The sequence below is a fragment of the Balaenoptera musculus genome, chromosome 1, assembly GCF_009873245.2.
Source record: "Balaenoptera musculus isolate JJ_BM4_2016_0621 chromosome 1, mBalMus1.pri.v3, whole genome shotgun sequence".
NCBI lineage: Eukaryota > Metazoa > Chordata > Mammalia > Artiodactyla > Balaenopteridae > Balaenoptera > Balaenoptera musculus.
The window spans coordinates 21640881-21657428 of record NC_045785.1 but is presented as its reverse complement, the minus strand read 5'-3'; the positions used below and the strand labels follow the sequence as shown (position 1 = coordinate 21657428).

Here is a 16548-nt window from a genome sequence, read left to right as displayed (position 1 = left end):
CGCTGTCCGGGGTGAAACAGACAACAAGCAGAAATGTCCAGGTGGCCTTGATCTAAGATCTAAGAGCTAATTATTCTTGATCATCAAAATCCACCAAAGTCTTGATTTCATAGGCCTTGGATGCATGGGTAGCTCGTTTCTATAGTCCTCCCCCAAATTCTTGGCCTTGATTAAATATTATCTGCTTTATTAATAACTATGAGAACAGAGTCAATAAAACCTCAGAAGTATAATCTATCTTACAATTTAAAAAGTACTTTCACATTCATTGTCTCACATGCATCTTATAATACCGTGAGGTATATACAAGGGATTATTTCTATTTTGCATAAACTGAGGCTCATCAAGGTTAACTGACCTACCCAGGGATATACAGCTAGTTAGCAGTGAAGCTGGGACTAGACACCAGGCTGACATATTTGAACTCCAAGTCCAGTTCTTCCTCACTCTATTTCTGTGAATCTTCTGGTGTCTGAGTCCCACAACAACACTGAAGATCAGTTTTAGCCCCAATAAGTTGACCCCCTAAAACTAGTCTGCAACCCTCTTACTTTGATGGATGTCCAGTCGCCAAGCCCAAAGGATGTTTCAGACCTTTTCTTACTTGGTCTCTTTTCAATATTTGAAACCACTGACCATGCCATCCTTTTTCCCCCCTGACTTTATTGAGGAATAACTGACAAATATAATTGTACATATTTAAAGTGTACAAGGTGACAATTTGATATACATGTACATTATAGAATGATTACCAAGATCAAGATAATTAATACACCCATCACCTCGCATACTTAATTCTTTTATTTTATTTTATTTTTTGGCTGCACCACGTGGCTTGCAGGATATTAGTTCCCCGACCAGGGATTGAACCTATGCCCTCTGCAGTGGAAGCACAAAGTCCTAACCACTGGACTCCCAGGGAATTCCCTCTTTTATTTTTTTTAATGATGAGAATGCTTAAGATCTACTCTCAGCAACTTTCAAGCATATAATATGGTATTATTAACTATCGTCACTAAGCTACACATTAGATCCTCAGAACTACTTCTTCTTATAAAGTTTGTACCCTTTGACCTACACCTCCCCATTTCCCTCTCCCCCTGCCCCTGGCAACCACTATTCTATTCTCTATTTCTATGAAATCAGCTTTATTTTTTTTAAGATTCCACATAAAAGTCATACCACATGGTGTTTGTCTTTCTCTCTCTGGCTCACTTCACTTAGCATATGCCTTCCAGGTTTATCTATGTTGTAGCAAATAGCAGGACTTCCTTCTTTTTTTTATGGCTGGATATTCCATTGTATGTATATACCACATTTTCTTTAGCCATTCATCCCTCAAAGGACATTTAGGTTGCTTCCATAGCTTAGGTATTATGAATAGTTATATGAGATACTGATTTCAGTTCCTTCATATATATACCTAGGAGTGATTGCTGGATCATATGATAGTTTTATTTTTAATTTTTTTTTTTTAAACATCTTTATTGAAGTATAATTGCCTTACAATGGTGTGTTAGCTTCTGCTTTATAACAAAGTGAATCAGTTATACATATACAATATGTTCCCATTTCTCTTCCCTCTTGCATCTCCCTCCCTATTTTTAATTTTTTGAGGAAACACCATACTGTTGAGTCCTTTATATATTTTGGATATTAACCCTGATCAGATATTTGGTTTTCAAATATTCACTCCATCCTACTTGAGTGCTTCTAGAATCTGTTCTCAGCCTCCAACCTGAGTCGTGTCATTCAAGAGCATGGTTTTAACAACTATCTATCTTAGTGGTTAGAAATGATGTTCCCCAGATCACCTGCATCAGAATCATCTGAGATGTTTATAAAACAAAGCAGATTCCTGGACTCTATCCTAGATTCTACTGAATTAAACTCTGGGGTAGGGCCACAGAAATCCACATTTTAAAATAATCTCTGCTACCACTGACTCTTATGTGCTACCACTGGCCCATGTTCAAACCTCTCTGAAGGTTTCTAGGCTAAACTCCCACTAAATAATAATTCTTTTTTCTTTTTTTTGGATGTCGGATCTTATTTGTTACTCTTTAGAACGTCTTCTTTTTGACCAAGGACAGCTTCTGTCTCTTGACAATCTGTTCCTTGCATTTTTCTTTGGCCTCCTTCATTCTCTTGGCCAAAAGTGTAGCATATTCTGCAGTCTCTTCCTTATTTTTCTTAGTACGCTGTTTCTTCAGAGCAATATGCCAACGTTTGTGTTGCAGAACATGTGGAGCAACAAGACACTGAATTTTGGGTGGTTTAGTCCTAGGTTTCTTACCTTCTTTGTTTAAGGGCCTTCTCACAACATAATGGTAGACATCATCTTCTTTATTTTTTTTTGTTTCTTTATTTTTTTATAAATTTCTTTATTTTTATTTTTGGCTGCCTTGGGTCTTTGTTGCTGCGCGCGGGCTTTTCTCTAGTTGTGGAGAGCGGGGGCTACTCTTCCTTGCGGTGCGCGGGCTTCTCATTGCGGTGGCTTCTCTTGTTGCGGGGCACCAGCTCTAGGCGCGTGGGCTTTAGTAGTTGTGGCTCGCGGGCTCTGGAGCGCAGGCTCAGTAGTTGTGGCGCACAGGCTTAGTTGCTCCATGGCATGTAGGATCTTCCCAGAGCAGGGCTCGAACCCGTGTCCCCTGCATTGGCAGGCAGATTCTTAACCACTGTGACACCAGGGAAGCCCCATCGTCTTCTTTAGAGAGCTTAAAAAGTTTGCGGATTCTTGCTCTCGGGCCCCAGGCGATGCAGCACAGTTGTATCAGTAAATCTAGAAATATCCTTCTCCCCTTTTTTCACAATGACCAAATTCAGGACACTCAGATTGGCATCCACAATGCAACCCCGTACAGATCTGCACTTTCTTTCTCCAGTCCTCCTTGGCCTGTAACAGGAATGCTTTTACTCAGTAGCAAGCAAGACGCGGCCGTGGGTCCGGCACCCTGATTCACGGTCCCTTGTTTGTCATTCTCACCACTGATTTGGACCACGTAACCCCTCCATTCTTCATCTGGAGCATCAGCAGCAACTTCCATGGCCATAAATTTCTCATAGACGGTACAGAGTTTGCGTTCATAGTCCACTCCAGTGAGTTTCTGGCAGCCAGTGGCTGGGAAAGAGATGTTCAGCTTCATCCTGAAGAAGCCGTTCACCTCCAAGGTGCCATGAAAAAGAGCTAAATAATTCTTCTTGATGCTTTAAACTCAACTTTCCAAAACTGAACTTCTTTTTCCCCCTTCCTATAGTCTCTCTCAGATAAGGATCTACCCATTCACCCAAGTAAGAAGTCTGAGAATTGTCCTTTACTCACCCAGCTCCTGTCCATCTATCTGTTCATCACATTATCTAATTTACTCAAAAATCTCCTTCTAAAGTATCTTCCTGAATCTGCCTCTTCAGTGTCACTGTCTCAGTTGAGGTTCTCTATTAACATCTCTTAACTGGACTCTTACCAACAAAGCTTCTTAACTAGCCCCCAGCCTCTTTTTCCTCCAATGCATTCTCCCCAGTAGTCTGGGTTAATTTTTTTTTAAATGCAGATTTGGTCCCTCCTGCATAGATCCTTTCAGTGGCTTCCCGTTAAGATCACTAAGATCAAGTTCATGCTCCTTACCAGGTCCGCTGGATTCCTTTTCCTCCCATTTTCCAGCTCCCAATCATAAGCTCCAGCAAAATAAAAGGACTTGCTGTTCCCAAGTTCCGTGTGGTCTCATGCCCTCTGTGTCTTTGCAAATGCTATTCCCTCAGCCTAGAATGTCTCTGCCCATACCTTATCTGATGATTCTGACTCATCCTAAGATCTAGCTCCAACACCAGCATTTCTCTGATCTTTCGTTCCCTAACCTCCCAAGGCAGTTAATTACCACTGCCTCTTATGCCTGTATTTTGACATGTTTCCACTGTGATGCCCATCGAATTATCCTGCAATGATTTGATTACAGGTCTGTCTTCCCTACCAGACTGCATACTCTTGGATAGCAGCGTGATTCTTTTACTTATCTCTGCATTCCTTGCAGAGAACCTGGCTCATGAAAGTACTTAGCAACGAACAAAGAAAATCACAATGGTAATAATAACAACGAATAACTAAAATGTATTGAAGCTTCCTATATGCCGGTTATAAAACTAATCACTATGCACATACTATATATTTTTGCAACAACTCCATGAGGTAATATTATTATTTCCCTCATTTCACAGATGAAAAAACTTGCCCAAGATCCCATACAGAAAACTTGGCAGACCCACGATTCAATCCAAAGCCAGAACTCTTAACAACTCTACAGATACCCTGAAACGAAGCTTAAGACAATAATGAAAGGACATCATTTTGACTGGATCTCACAAGGACAAACCTAGAATATCTATCAATCTCCTAGCCAATATACATAAAAAAGCTGCATCCCTCAGACTGTGAAATGTCCAATCTTCTAGGGAGATAACCCACTCTAACGGAGGGGAGAACGTTACATGTTAAAGTAGAGTAAGTTCCACAAACTTTTAAGACACAACAGAAACCAAGTCAGAAAATCCTGATGCCTTATGGAAGCCTCTCTGGCCCTTGGATGATACATGAATTACAAAATACGACAAAGGAGATTCCCTCTATAGACTAATAACTAGAGAGAAAATAGGAAAATTTAGACAAAATGGTATCTTCCATGGCTAATTGTGTGAGTATTACATCTGACCTCCCAGCACCTCTAGTCCTATCTCATGCATCTCGGGGTTACCTGTTATAATGGCTGCCACCACTCAGTCGACTGTACTGCTCCTTCTCCTGGTGGCTGGCACGGGAAGAACTGCTCAGGTGCTTCCTCTGCTCTTTGGTCTTCTGAAGGACCCGTTTGTATGAAAGTGTGCACAGCCAGCATAGCAATTTCCCATCTACCTGAAAGATGAGGAGACAAAGATAAAGAAGAAGGAATGTGCTAGTGCAGTGGCTGAGAACATGGGTATTAGGAGCTAGAACCTCTGGTTAAGTCCAGATCTGCCACTTACAAGCTGTGTGACCTTACGGAAGTCAGCTGGGTACTCATGGGGTCAATTTCTTCAACTATAAAATGAAGGATAATAGTACCTACTTCAGAGGGCTGGTGCAAGGATCTAGTGACATAATGTAGGTAAAGCATGGTGCAAGGTACATAAAAATTGCTTAATAAAATAGGAGCTGGGGACTTCCCTGGTGGTCCAGTGGTTAAGGCTCCACACTTCCACTGCAGGGGGCACATGTTTGATCCCTGGTGGGGAACTAAGATCCCACATGCTGTGTGGTATGGCCAAAAAAAATTTTAAATAAATAAATAAAATAAAAATGAGCTGCTAATTTTATATATTTTTTTATTCTGTTTTTCTTCAACTTAACACAGACCAGAGCAAAGTTCCCATAAGAATTTCAAAAGACACAAATATCTCTATGGTGCTCATCAAGGAAAACACAGCAGGGAAAAGAGAAGACAGAAGATGAAACATAAAATTTACACTTTAGGCTTCCCTGGTGGCGCAGTGGTTGAGAGTCTGCCTGCCAAGGCAGGGGACACGGGTTCGAGCCCTGGTCTGGGGAGATCCCACATGCCACGGAGCAACTGGGCCCGTGAGCCACAACTACTGAGCCTGCGTGTCTGAAGCCTGTGCTCCGCAACAAGAGAGGCCACGACAGTGAGAGGCCCGCGCACCGCAATGAAGAGTGGCCACCGTTCGCCGCAACTGGAGAAAGCCCTCGCACAGAAACGAAGACCCAACACAGCCAAAAATTAAAAAAAAAAAAAAAAAAAAAAATTTACACTTTAGCTTTCTTTTTTTTCTTTTATTTTTTTAAAATTTATTTATTTATTTTTGGCTGCACTGGGTCTTCGTTGCTGTGCGGGGGCTTTCTCTAGTTGTGGTGAGTGGGGGCTACTCTTCGTTGCGGTGCGCGGGCTTCTTATTGCGGTGGCTTCTCTTGTTGTGGAGCATGGGCTCTAGGCACGCAGGCTTCAGTAGTTGTGGCACATGGGCTCAGTAGTTGTGGCTCGCAGGCTCAGTAGTTGTGGTGCACGGGCTTAGTTGCTCTGCAGCATGTGGGATCTTCCCGGACCAGGGCTCAAACCCGTGTCCCCTGCACTGGCAGGCGGATTCTTAACCACTGCGCCACCAGGGAAGCCCTATACTTTAGCTTTAATACCTTATAAATGGCTCATAAAATGGTATGCTGGATATCTTTTCTCAGATGGAAAGAAATGTCTCCAGAAAAAGACTGATGGGCAAGTAGCTTCCAGGGCCCCAGTCCCTGGTGGTGGCCTACCATGACACTTTGTTTGATTTAGAAAAAGTTGATCACTTTGGGCAGAAGCAGCTCTGCACCAGGGTGCAGGGCACAGGGCTAGGAAAGCAGAATGGGGCTTCCACAATCCTCTGAAGCTGGGGTGCCTCTGTACAGCACTCAGATTGCAAAACTAAGTTTGTGGGGTGGCCTGGTACAAGTGGCAGGGCAGCAGAGCTGGTTGCAATTACTCAGGTTGGGGAGGGAGTGTGCTGATATTTTATGGAATCTTAGTTTTCATGTCTTGCCTCTAAATTAGATCTTCTGCCCCATCTTGAACATGGGTAAGCCAGACCATCATTTACCTAAAGTATTTATCTTGTTAGCAAAAGCCTCTTTGCACCTCATTCTCCTCACCTATTAACAAGTCATCAGTCTGAATCTATCCACTTCTTTCCAACTCCACTGCTTCCACCCAAGCAAAGCCATTCTTACCTGTCACAACTGCAAGACCCACCCAAATGATCTCGCTATTTTTCTCCAGATCAACCATTTCCACATAGCTGCCGAAGAGGGCTTCTTAAATGTAAATCTGATTATGTCTCTTCTCGCCTTAAAATATAAAATCTAAACTTTTTACCATAGCCTATGTTGACTTAAATGTAGCCTCTGCCTGCCTTTATAATCTCATTCTCTGTTCACTCTGCCTTCTTTCTGTTCTTCCCATCTGCCAAGCTCATTCTTGCCTCAGGGTCTTTTCATAGCTGGTTTCTCTTCCCAGGATCTTTGCCCTCCAGAGCTTCCCATGGCTGCTTCCTTCTCATCTTTCTTGTTTCAGCTCAGATTTTATCTCCATGCAGGTCCTCCTGATTGCCCAATCTAAACTGGCCTCCCCAGTCACTCTCCACCATATACCTTATTTCCTTATAGCACTTACACCTAAAATCTGTGTTCATTTATTTCCTTGTTTGTTCTCATCCATCTCTTACACACATAAATAAAAGCTCTGAGAGAATAAGGTCTCTTCTGCTTAGTTCATCAGTGTATTTCCAATACCCAGAGCAGTGTCTGAGACATGATAAGCATCTAATTATTTGTTAACGAGTGTATAAATGAATTTTGAAACCAAACTTCAGTTTGCTGCATTTCATGGTTATGGGATATGGCCTTAAGATCTGACTTTAAAATACTCTAGGAGGACTTCCCTGGTGGCACAATGGTTAAGAATCCGCCTGCCAATGCAGGAGACACGGGTTTGATCCCTGGTCTGGGAAGATCCCACATGCCACAGGGCAACTAAGCCCCGTGTGCCACAACTACTGAGCCTGCGCTCTAGAGCCCGCAAGCCACAACTACTGAGCCCGCGTGCCACAACTACTGAAGCCCGCACACCTAGAGCCCGTGCTCTGCAACGAGAAGCCACCGCAATGAGAAGCCCGCGCACTGCAACAAAGAGTAGCCCCCACTCACTGCAACTAGAGAAAGCCTGCGCCCAGCAACGAAGATCCAATGCAGCCAAAAAAAACACAAAAAAACAAAAAAACTCTAGGAGACCTTGCCCAGGAAAGAGCTTTCACTGAAGAAGGGTTTGAAAACAAAGCAACTGCACTGAAAGAGAGCCAGCATTAAACATGAAAATCACTCACTGAACCGCAGGACACTTTATTTCAGATCTCTCCTTCACAAATAAACTTTAAAAATATAAAATCACCCTCTCAGAATTAAACTATCATAAAGAAATAATCATAGATAACACTGAGTACTTATCATGTGCCAGATTCCTTCTGAAGGGGTTTACACTTGACCTTCATAACAACGATGAGGTCTGATCAGCCTCATTTACGGATGAGGAAACTGAGGCACTGATAGATTAACTCACCCAAAGTCACACAACAAGTAAGTGACAGACAAAGATTTCAACCCAGGCACTCTGAGTCCAGATCATCCACCCTCAATCCCTAAGCTTGGTCCTCCTAAAGTTTATAAATAGGTGATTGAGGATGCCTACAAATACGCAAACTCTTATGATAGGATTGTAACTAGAAAGTAGAAACAATGAATTCTAGTGTAATCCAATTAATAATAATATAGGTACCATTTAATGAAGTATAGTATATGCTAGGCTCAAAATTGTTTTATATACCTATCTCAATTAAATCTCCCTATGCCCTTGTGAAGTAGCTACTGTTATTCCCACAGTAAAGATGACAAAACTGATGCACAACAGGAGTAAATAATTTGCCCAGGATCATTCAGCTAAGCCAGAAGTGGGCTGGAACCCCGCTCTATGGGACTAAAAAGCTTGTGCTCCAACTATTATTATATGTTACCTTCTGATTACTAATTCAGCTTCTCTAGTATCTTGATTCAGGGAAGAGGTGCCCTGGTTGGCAGGCAGGAGTATTCTGGTCACTGGAAAGTTACTTCCTCCCGTTGTAAATTAATGAATTTGGTTACCACGAATCAGCTTTTGAGAGCCTAAGCATCTCTGAAAAGCATCTCTGGACACTGAGAGTTTCTGTACTACATTCTTTCATTCAGAAAATATTTATCGAGTACCTACTATGTGCCAGGCTGCTGGTAATACAGCATGAAAACAAGATGGACAAAGAGCTCATACTCTAGTGGGAGTGGACAAACATGTAAACAAACAAGATAATTTCTCATAACGTTACATGCTATGAAGACAATAAACAGGGTACTATGATAGAGTGACTAGGGGAGTTAGTAAAGAAGGTCTCTGTGAGAAGCTGGCAATTGAGCTGAGACTTGACACAAGGAACCAGTTATGACACTCTGGAGAAGGCTGTGTATCAGGCAAATCCAGCCGGCACAAAGGTGGAAATGAGACTGGCATATATGAAGGACTGAAAGGTGGCCAGTGTGGCTGGACCAAGGGAGGAGGAGGGGAGTGTGATGGAAGATGAGACTGAGAGTCAGGTATGGACCTTGCAGGCTATGGAAGGATTTCGGGTTTCATTCTAAGTGCAAGTGGAAGCCACTGGAGGGTTTTAAACAGACCAAATCTAAACCATTTTAATTCCACCAAGGTACCATCATTCCACATAGAGGTTTATCTATATCATCTTCTTGTGGTCTTTAACTTCAAAAGATAGTAAAACTGGTAATAGACTATATCCTGCTTAAGTCACAATCTCTCCTTTAAAGAGTTTTGTAAAATTTTGCCAATCACCACTTCACTTACAAGGGATGTTGAACACTGTAATTCAAATTCTCATGAAATACTAACCTACGAAATGTTAGAATACAATGGTCCACATTTGATAAATGAAGAAAACAAAGGCTGAATATCTTCTTCAAAGTCAATAACAGAATTTGGAGAGGAACTGAGAAATCAATCATGGTTATATGTCTTTTTAACACAACTGGCCCACCTTAATTTCTCTGAAAGAAAAAAATATCAAGAAAAACACAGAGATTTACCTTCTTTCTATCATCTTTCCTGTCAAATGCACACTGCTGCTTGCACTGTTCACAAGAATATGGTGGTCCATACTTCTTCTCTGAATTTGTGCAGCGCTGGCATTTGTTGCCAATAAATGCTGCAATTATGTTGCAATACTGACAAGGTTTGGGCTTAAAGAGAAAAAAAAAGTGTCAAGTAAGTATATTGTAAAATACCAGTGCATTTTTTTTTCCAGTGCATTTTTTAAAGCAATGATTTCTATTATACATAGTTCATTAGTCATGGTAAACATGCATTCCCAACTTCATAAATTTCCTTTTACACTGATCCAATAAAGCCCAATTCCTAACACCATGTAAAGTGTTTTTCTGCACAAGGCTATTGATTTTTAAATAAATAAACAAACAAATAACAAAAAGCCATTAGCATATATGCTGGGACTTCTCTAACCAATTCAACAGAACCAGCTCTTGGAGAAACGAGCAAGTGCGTCCAAATTTCTGAAAAGGCCTCTTTGACGTTATCAGTGTATAAACATGTGGGGAGAATGCCTGCAAGGACACAGTATGCTGAACCCTAACACTGAAAGAAAAAAAAATCATTCATCAAAATGAATAGTCAACTGTTACCAAACAAAGAGGTCACGTCATAGGATTCATCATTCCCCTTCTCTTTACATACTGGTTACTGAAGCTTCTCAAGGAAAATTATAATCACAATCCTGCCACAGTGACTATAAACACAGAACTCCTTAATACTAAGTATTAGCTAAGTTTGAAAGCTAAAACACTACATAAATTTTTCTGAGAACATTTTTACACATAACTAGGTCTTCTAATAAAAATATTGTAATTATATTAATAGTCCACAGAATGTAAGGTACCAAGAGACCTGACTACTCACTGTTAGGTACAGAAAAACCCTACTTACCGTTCCATACAACTGCACATTCTGAGCACATTTCTTGCATATTGTATTGGTTTTACTGTTAAGGAAGAAAGAGACACAAGGCTTTATAAGAAAAAAATCATTTTACTTACAACATCTGAAAACTGATTCTTCCTTAAGTCCAAGGAATTTGTTCATTACTAAGTGCCAAGGTGGAATATGGTTTGGACATTTGATTAACTGAAGGGTGAGTATCTGGCCAGTAACTCTTTTAATTATTCTATAGTTATAAATTTTATTAGCTCAAATACAAGGAGGCTTTGGTTAAAATGGAGAGTGAGTTATTTCTGATTATGACATCTCCAAGTACCACTAAGTAAAATTATCAGATATGCAAAGGACCCTCAAAAGAATATTATGTTAGACCAAAATGGACTAGCAGAAAAGAAATTAATTCTCCTCAATTCAGACGACCAGCTGAGAAATTTGAGATGAAGAGTAAAGTATTTGTCTTTGGGATCTAAGCTCAGAGACTCTATCCATGTTGACCTTACTCTGTCTATGTTCTCCTCTGTAAGTAAAAGTATATGAAAATCCCCGATGTGGGGAAATAGATGCTAACACCAAATATTTTTTCAATATTTCCAATTTCTCTAAGAGCTAAGCATTGACAAAAATAAACACGCCCTTTCCCTTGTGAAGATCCAAGTCATATTACCTACATGCCCAAACTGATAAACTGCCTTGGGGAAAAAAAATTATCTTCAAATAAAGTCTAACCCTTCACAAAGGGAGGTACAAACAAATGCTTGATGTTTAAGAACAGTTTAAACAATATTTGGGGGCTAAAAACAAAATCACATAAAAATCCAGTATATCGCTACTTTGTGATTTTTTTCCCATACAATTCCTATCGAAGTGACTATAAACTTAAAAGACAAAAGAAAAACCTCAAAGTAAAAAACATTAAATTAAAATGAGATATTCAAACAAAATATTTCCCAGGGCAATTTTCTGCCATTTTAAAAAGGCAGTTCAGGGCTTCCCTGGTGGCGCAGTGGTTAAGAATCTGCCTGCCAATGCAGGGGACACGGGTTCGAGCCCTGGTCTGGGAAGATCCCACATGCCGCGGAGCAGCTGGGCCCGTGAGCCAACTACTGAGCCTGCGCGTCTGGAGCCTGTGCTCCGCAACAAGAGAGGCCACGATAGTGAGAGGCCCGCGCACCGCGATGAAGAGTGGCCCCCGCTTGCCGCAACTAGAGAAAGCCCTCACACAGAAACGAAGACCCAACACAGCCAAAAATAAATAAATAAATTAAAAAAAAAGAAATTCTCTAAAAAAAAAAAAAAAAAAAAAAAAAAGGCAGTTCAGGGACTTCCCTGGTGGTCCAGTGGGGTCCAGTGGTTAGGTCTCAGCACTTCCACTGCCGTGGCCCGGGTTCAATCCCTAGTGGGGAACTAAGATCCAACAAGCCACAGGGTGGCCAAAAAGAAAAAAAAAAGGCAGTTCAGGAACTGAAGTACATTGAAAGAGACCTCTAGAAAGAGGATTAGCATCAGTGATTCTGTGATGTTGAACATTTGGGTTTATTTTAGATTTATTACTCAAGGAGTGGGACATATATATCAATATATACAAATGCTCTTGACATCTTAGAAAAAAAATGCAAAAAACCTATTTCTATAATCCATCTTAAATTAATTTTTATGTATGGTGTGAATTAAGGGTTAAACTTCAAATCTCACCCTACACACAGAAATAAATTTGAAAGGGATCATAGGCCTAAATGTAAAAGCTAAAATATAAACCTTCCAGAGTATATTCTGTGTGTTTCATTACACAGATACATACTGTTTGTAAAACTCATCGAATGATGCACTTAAGATTTGAGCATTTCAATGTGTGCAAATTTTACCTCTAAAAAAATTTAGAAACCATAAACGAATATTGAACTCTAAGTTAATGATATGCGTGCTGAAGTGTTTAGGGTCGAGTACACTGATGTCCACAACTTTAAACTGCATCGCAAATATGATGGATTAATACACTGATGGATAGAGAGATGGATAGATGCAAATATAGTAAATGTAAATTGTAGAAGCTAAGTAGTGAGTAGATGAGTGTTTACTATCTAGTTTTTTTTTTTTAATTTTTATTTATTTATGGCTGTGTTGGGTCTTCGTTTCTGTGCGAGGGCTTTCTCCAGTTGCGGCAAGCGGGGGCCACTCTTCATCGCGGTGCACGGGCCTCTCACTATCGCAGCCTCTCTTGTTGCGGAGCACACACTCCAGACGCGCAGGCTCAGTAATTGTGGCTCACGGGCCTAGTTGCCCCACGGCATATGGGATCTTCCCAGACCAGGGCTCGAACCCGTGTCCCCTGCATTGGCAGGCAGATTCTCAACCACTGCGCCACCAGGGAAGCCCCAACTATCTATTTTTTTTAGCTTTTTTTTTCTTTGAAAATATACATAACGAAATGTCAGGGAAAATATTCCTAGAATTGAAATGAAGCTGACTTAAATTAGGCTTCTGGGTCCATGTGTGAGCTGGCAAACAGACCCCATCCTGCTTAAGGCAATATTACCTACAGCCACGGTTCCCCAAAAGTTTAACTTACTATACCAATAAACCACCTTGCTGCTATTAAAAAGTCCCCCAAAGATGTGTGTTCATTCACACCTAAATATTTTTCACACTTTTCAAAATGAGATTCACACAAGGCAAGTGTAAAGGCAAGTGAGTTTTTTCAAATGTGACTAGGGGTAACAAGCTCTTTATCAGATTGTCACATTTTCAAAAGTATCTTCTTTTGGCTTATAAATTCTTCAAACTCTGCATATAAACATACTAGAGCACAAGGCTCATGTTTTACTGTTGTGGGGTTGGTTTCTTAGTGTCAAAAATGTCAAAACCATAATATAGGGCTTCCCTGGGACACGGGTTTGATCCCTGGTCCGGGAAGATCCCACATGCCGCGAAGCAACTAAGCCCATGGGCCACAACTACTGAGCCTGCTCTCTAGAGCCTGTGAGCCCCAACAACTGAAGCCAGCAAGCCCCAACTACTGAAGACCGCGTGCCCAGAGACCGTGCTCCACAACAAGAGAAGTCACCACAATGAGAAGCCTGCGCACAGCAACGAAGACCCGATGCAGCCAAAAATAAATAAATAAATAAATTAATTAATTAATTAATTAAAAAAAAACCCACAATATAAAATTATCAAGGATGTGAAAAATAAGTAACTAATAATTTAAGCAATTAATGAATAACTAGGGAACAATATGTGTATTTTACCTCCATTGTGTTATAACAGGAAATGGCAGAATCTGTGTATAATGCAATTGATTACAGATCTATATATTACAATGCAACTGACTACAGATCTGTATATTGAAATGCAATCGATTACAGATTTTAAAAGAAAAGCCTATTAGCATCTTTCATGGTCAACGAAAACTGTACCTCTCCTGCTGGTACTCAGTCCTACAGTAGGTGCACTTCACAACAGGGTGTGCAATCCGACATTCCTGAAATATGAAATGAGGATATAATTTTAAAAGGCAGTCAGAAATGGAGAGAGTCTTCAGTAGGAGGCAGAAGACCTGGGTACTATTCCAAGCATAGCCATTGTGCTTGAGTGAGTCACTTAAACTTTCTGGGACTAATTTTTTTTGTCTGTAAAACTGGCACCACCACCCTGCATTGATGTGGGAGTTAAGTAAGAATTTATATGGAACTAGTCATAAATTGTAAAACAAAGGTATGAATAAGCCTCAGACCTAGGGAATGAGAAGCCCTGGATTCTAGTCCAGTTCTGCCTCCGCCACTGTGATTTTTGAGCAGGTTCACTTGTGAAACCAAAGCACTGAATTAAAATCATTATTGCTTACATATATAAAACTCCCTTAAAATAAATAAATAAATAAATACACAAACATATAATCAAATATGTATTTTTTTAAGGCCAAAAAGGCATTCAGACATTTGACTTTTTGAGCTCTCTCATACCTAGTAAACAAAAAGAGACAAAGTCATGGCCATTGGAGGCAATGATGACACACAATTATGAGTTAGCCATACCAGAGACACAAACTCTGGATTATCTGGAGATATCTCAACATCACTCTCCAGCCGGCTTGGTGACTTTTAACTGTCGCTTCACAGCACCTCTATTCATTTAAATAGGCAAAGCAAGATGAAGCAACTTAAAAGAAAAAAAGAGAACTTGGACCTTCAGGGGTAAAAACTGATCAGCAGCTGGTTACGGCGAGGGCAGAAGGTCACTAACTAGAAGCTGAAATATCATCCTTTTGCTTCGTGCGTTTGACTGTGGGGCTTTATTATAAAGCCTGGCTACCTCTGACTCTGGGACTGGCTGAAAAGTGCCCGTGAGGCGCCCGAGTTCGACACGATCGTCCCAGACAGCACCCAACTCTGGAGTTCTGTCCCAGGCGGGGCAGGAGGTCCCTGAGCCTGAAACCCGGCAGACCCCGGCGCGGGGGGAAGCCAGCCCAAGAGGGATCTCCGCCGCGGCTGGTCGAGGGCGAGCGGGGGACCAGCTGTCCCCTCCCCCGACCTCACGGGGTTCGAGAACAATCAATCCCTCGCGGTTGCTAAGCACCCGGACACGCCGGCCGCTGGGGCCTGGACACGGCCCGGGTCTCCCCCACATGCCCCGCCAGCCCCCGGCGGAGCGGGTGCGGTTCCTCAGCTAGGCGGGCCTGCCACGCCCTGCCCGGGGGACCCCGCCGGGCGTCCCCACAGAACCGGCAGCTCCGGGCCGCGCCTCCAGCGTCCCAGTTCCCGGCTGCCGCCCCAGCCCGCGCACCTTGCACAGCTGCTGCCCCTGAGACAGCGCCTCGAAGGGGAAGCGCTGGTGGCACTTGGTGCAGGCGTAGAGCGCCGCCATGTCCGGCCCGGGCCGTGCTCACAGCCCTACCGGCCCGGCCCGCCGCTTTATCTGACAGTCTGAAGCACAACCTGGCGGCGGCAGGCTGCGGGCTGCGGCAGGCGGGCGGGTCCTCGGGTGCGGGCGGACCAAGGCGGGCGCGGCGGCGCTGGGCGCCCGTTCACAGGTTCATTTTGACGTCTATCAAGGAGGAAGGGGCGGAACACGGAGCTTCTTACGACTCTGATTCGGTCTGGACTGGAGTACGCCACTTATGACGCGCGCGGCCTCGATTATGTAAAGCGCAGTCACGAGGGGGCGCCGCTGGGAGGGAAGGTCTCCCGCGGGGGGACCTCTGAAGTGCCTAGGCTCCTCCCACTTCGCTCTCTGTTCCCGCCCTCGCTCCTCCTCTCTCACAGCTGGAGCAACCGTACTTCTCGCGATATCTCCACGGAGTTGTGATGTTTTGGTTTCCATGGAGTTGCCCTCTCGCAGCTGGTTGAGCCGAGCGCGGTGCATTGTTGAACTAGAACTTGGCCGCCACCCCGAGCCTGAAGAAGATGGGGGCTTATGAGAAAACGCCTCCAACGTCGGGGTAGGAGGGGCCCGCACAGCCCTCTCACTCGAGGGAGGAGAGGAAACGTGAGAGGCAACTTAGAGGGATGCCCTCTGAGATCCCTAAAAAAGAGGGACCTCTAGGGTCCCTGACCTCCAGAGAGAAAGAAGGCCCAGAGAGAGCACCCCTATTTTGTGGAAGAGGGGTGCTAGAGTGATGACAGCTCCTCCAGGAAGGAGAAGACGGATACTAAGGCGAGGCCCTCCATCCCTGAGAGTCCTCGTGCCCTGGAGGCCCCCTCTGAGTGGGATGCAGTTGGCCTGAGGACTGCTTCCTACTGTGTCTAATCCAGTTGCACCCTCAGCTTCTCTGTCGAACAACTCCCTGGCATTTCCTGGTTAGGTCCGGCCACCGGAAGGCAAGCCACACCCTCCCAGCTACTCTGCCTCTTTTCAGGTCCCAGCCTAGTGCATCTAGGGGCTGTCCAAGGAATTACAAATGTCTTGTTCTTGAGGCTTTGGCAAAGCTTCC

General features: G+C 43.0%; 1 protein-coding gene and 1 pseudogene across 1 annotated transcript; both read right to left on the bottom strand.

Moving 5' to 3' along the window:
* Window positions 1–2014: 2014 nt before the first annotated feature.
* On the bottom strand, window positions 2015–3146 carry LOC118882019 (annotated as a pseudogene).
* A 1554-nt stretch (window positions 3147–4700) lies between these two features.
* FAM76A (family with sequence similarity 76 member A) lies at window positions 4701–15589 on the bottom strand. Its single transcript, XM_036827527.1, has 5 exons — window positions 15402–15589; window positions 14036–14100; window positions 10611–10665; window positions 9698–9850; window positions 4701–4903 (listed from the first exon to the last, which is right to left on the bottom strand). Exons 1-5 carry the CDS (start codon window positions 15480–15482, stop codon window positions 4742–4744), a joined length of 516 nt encoding a protein of 171 aa, XP_036683422.1. The 5' UTR covers window positions 15483–15589; the 3' UTR covers window positions 4701–4741.
* Between the last annotated feature and the right edge of the window lie 959 nt (window positions 15590–16548).

Bases quoted from the DNA above. Each gene is read 5' to 3' on its own strand.
- FAM76A (XM_036827527.1), bottom strand. From the start codon at position 15,482: ATGGCGGCGCTCTACGCCTGCACCAAGTGCCACCAGCGCTTCCCCTTC. The intron at 10,666-14,035 runs GTACAGTTTTCG...CTTCCTTAACAG, and splicing joins ACTGAGTACCAGCAGGAGAG to TAAAACCAATACAATATGCA. The intron at 9,851-10,610 runs GTAAGTAGGGTT...TTTCTCTTTAAG, and splicing joins ATGTGCAGTTGTATGGAACG to CCCAAACCTTGTCAGTATTG.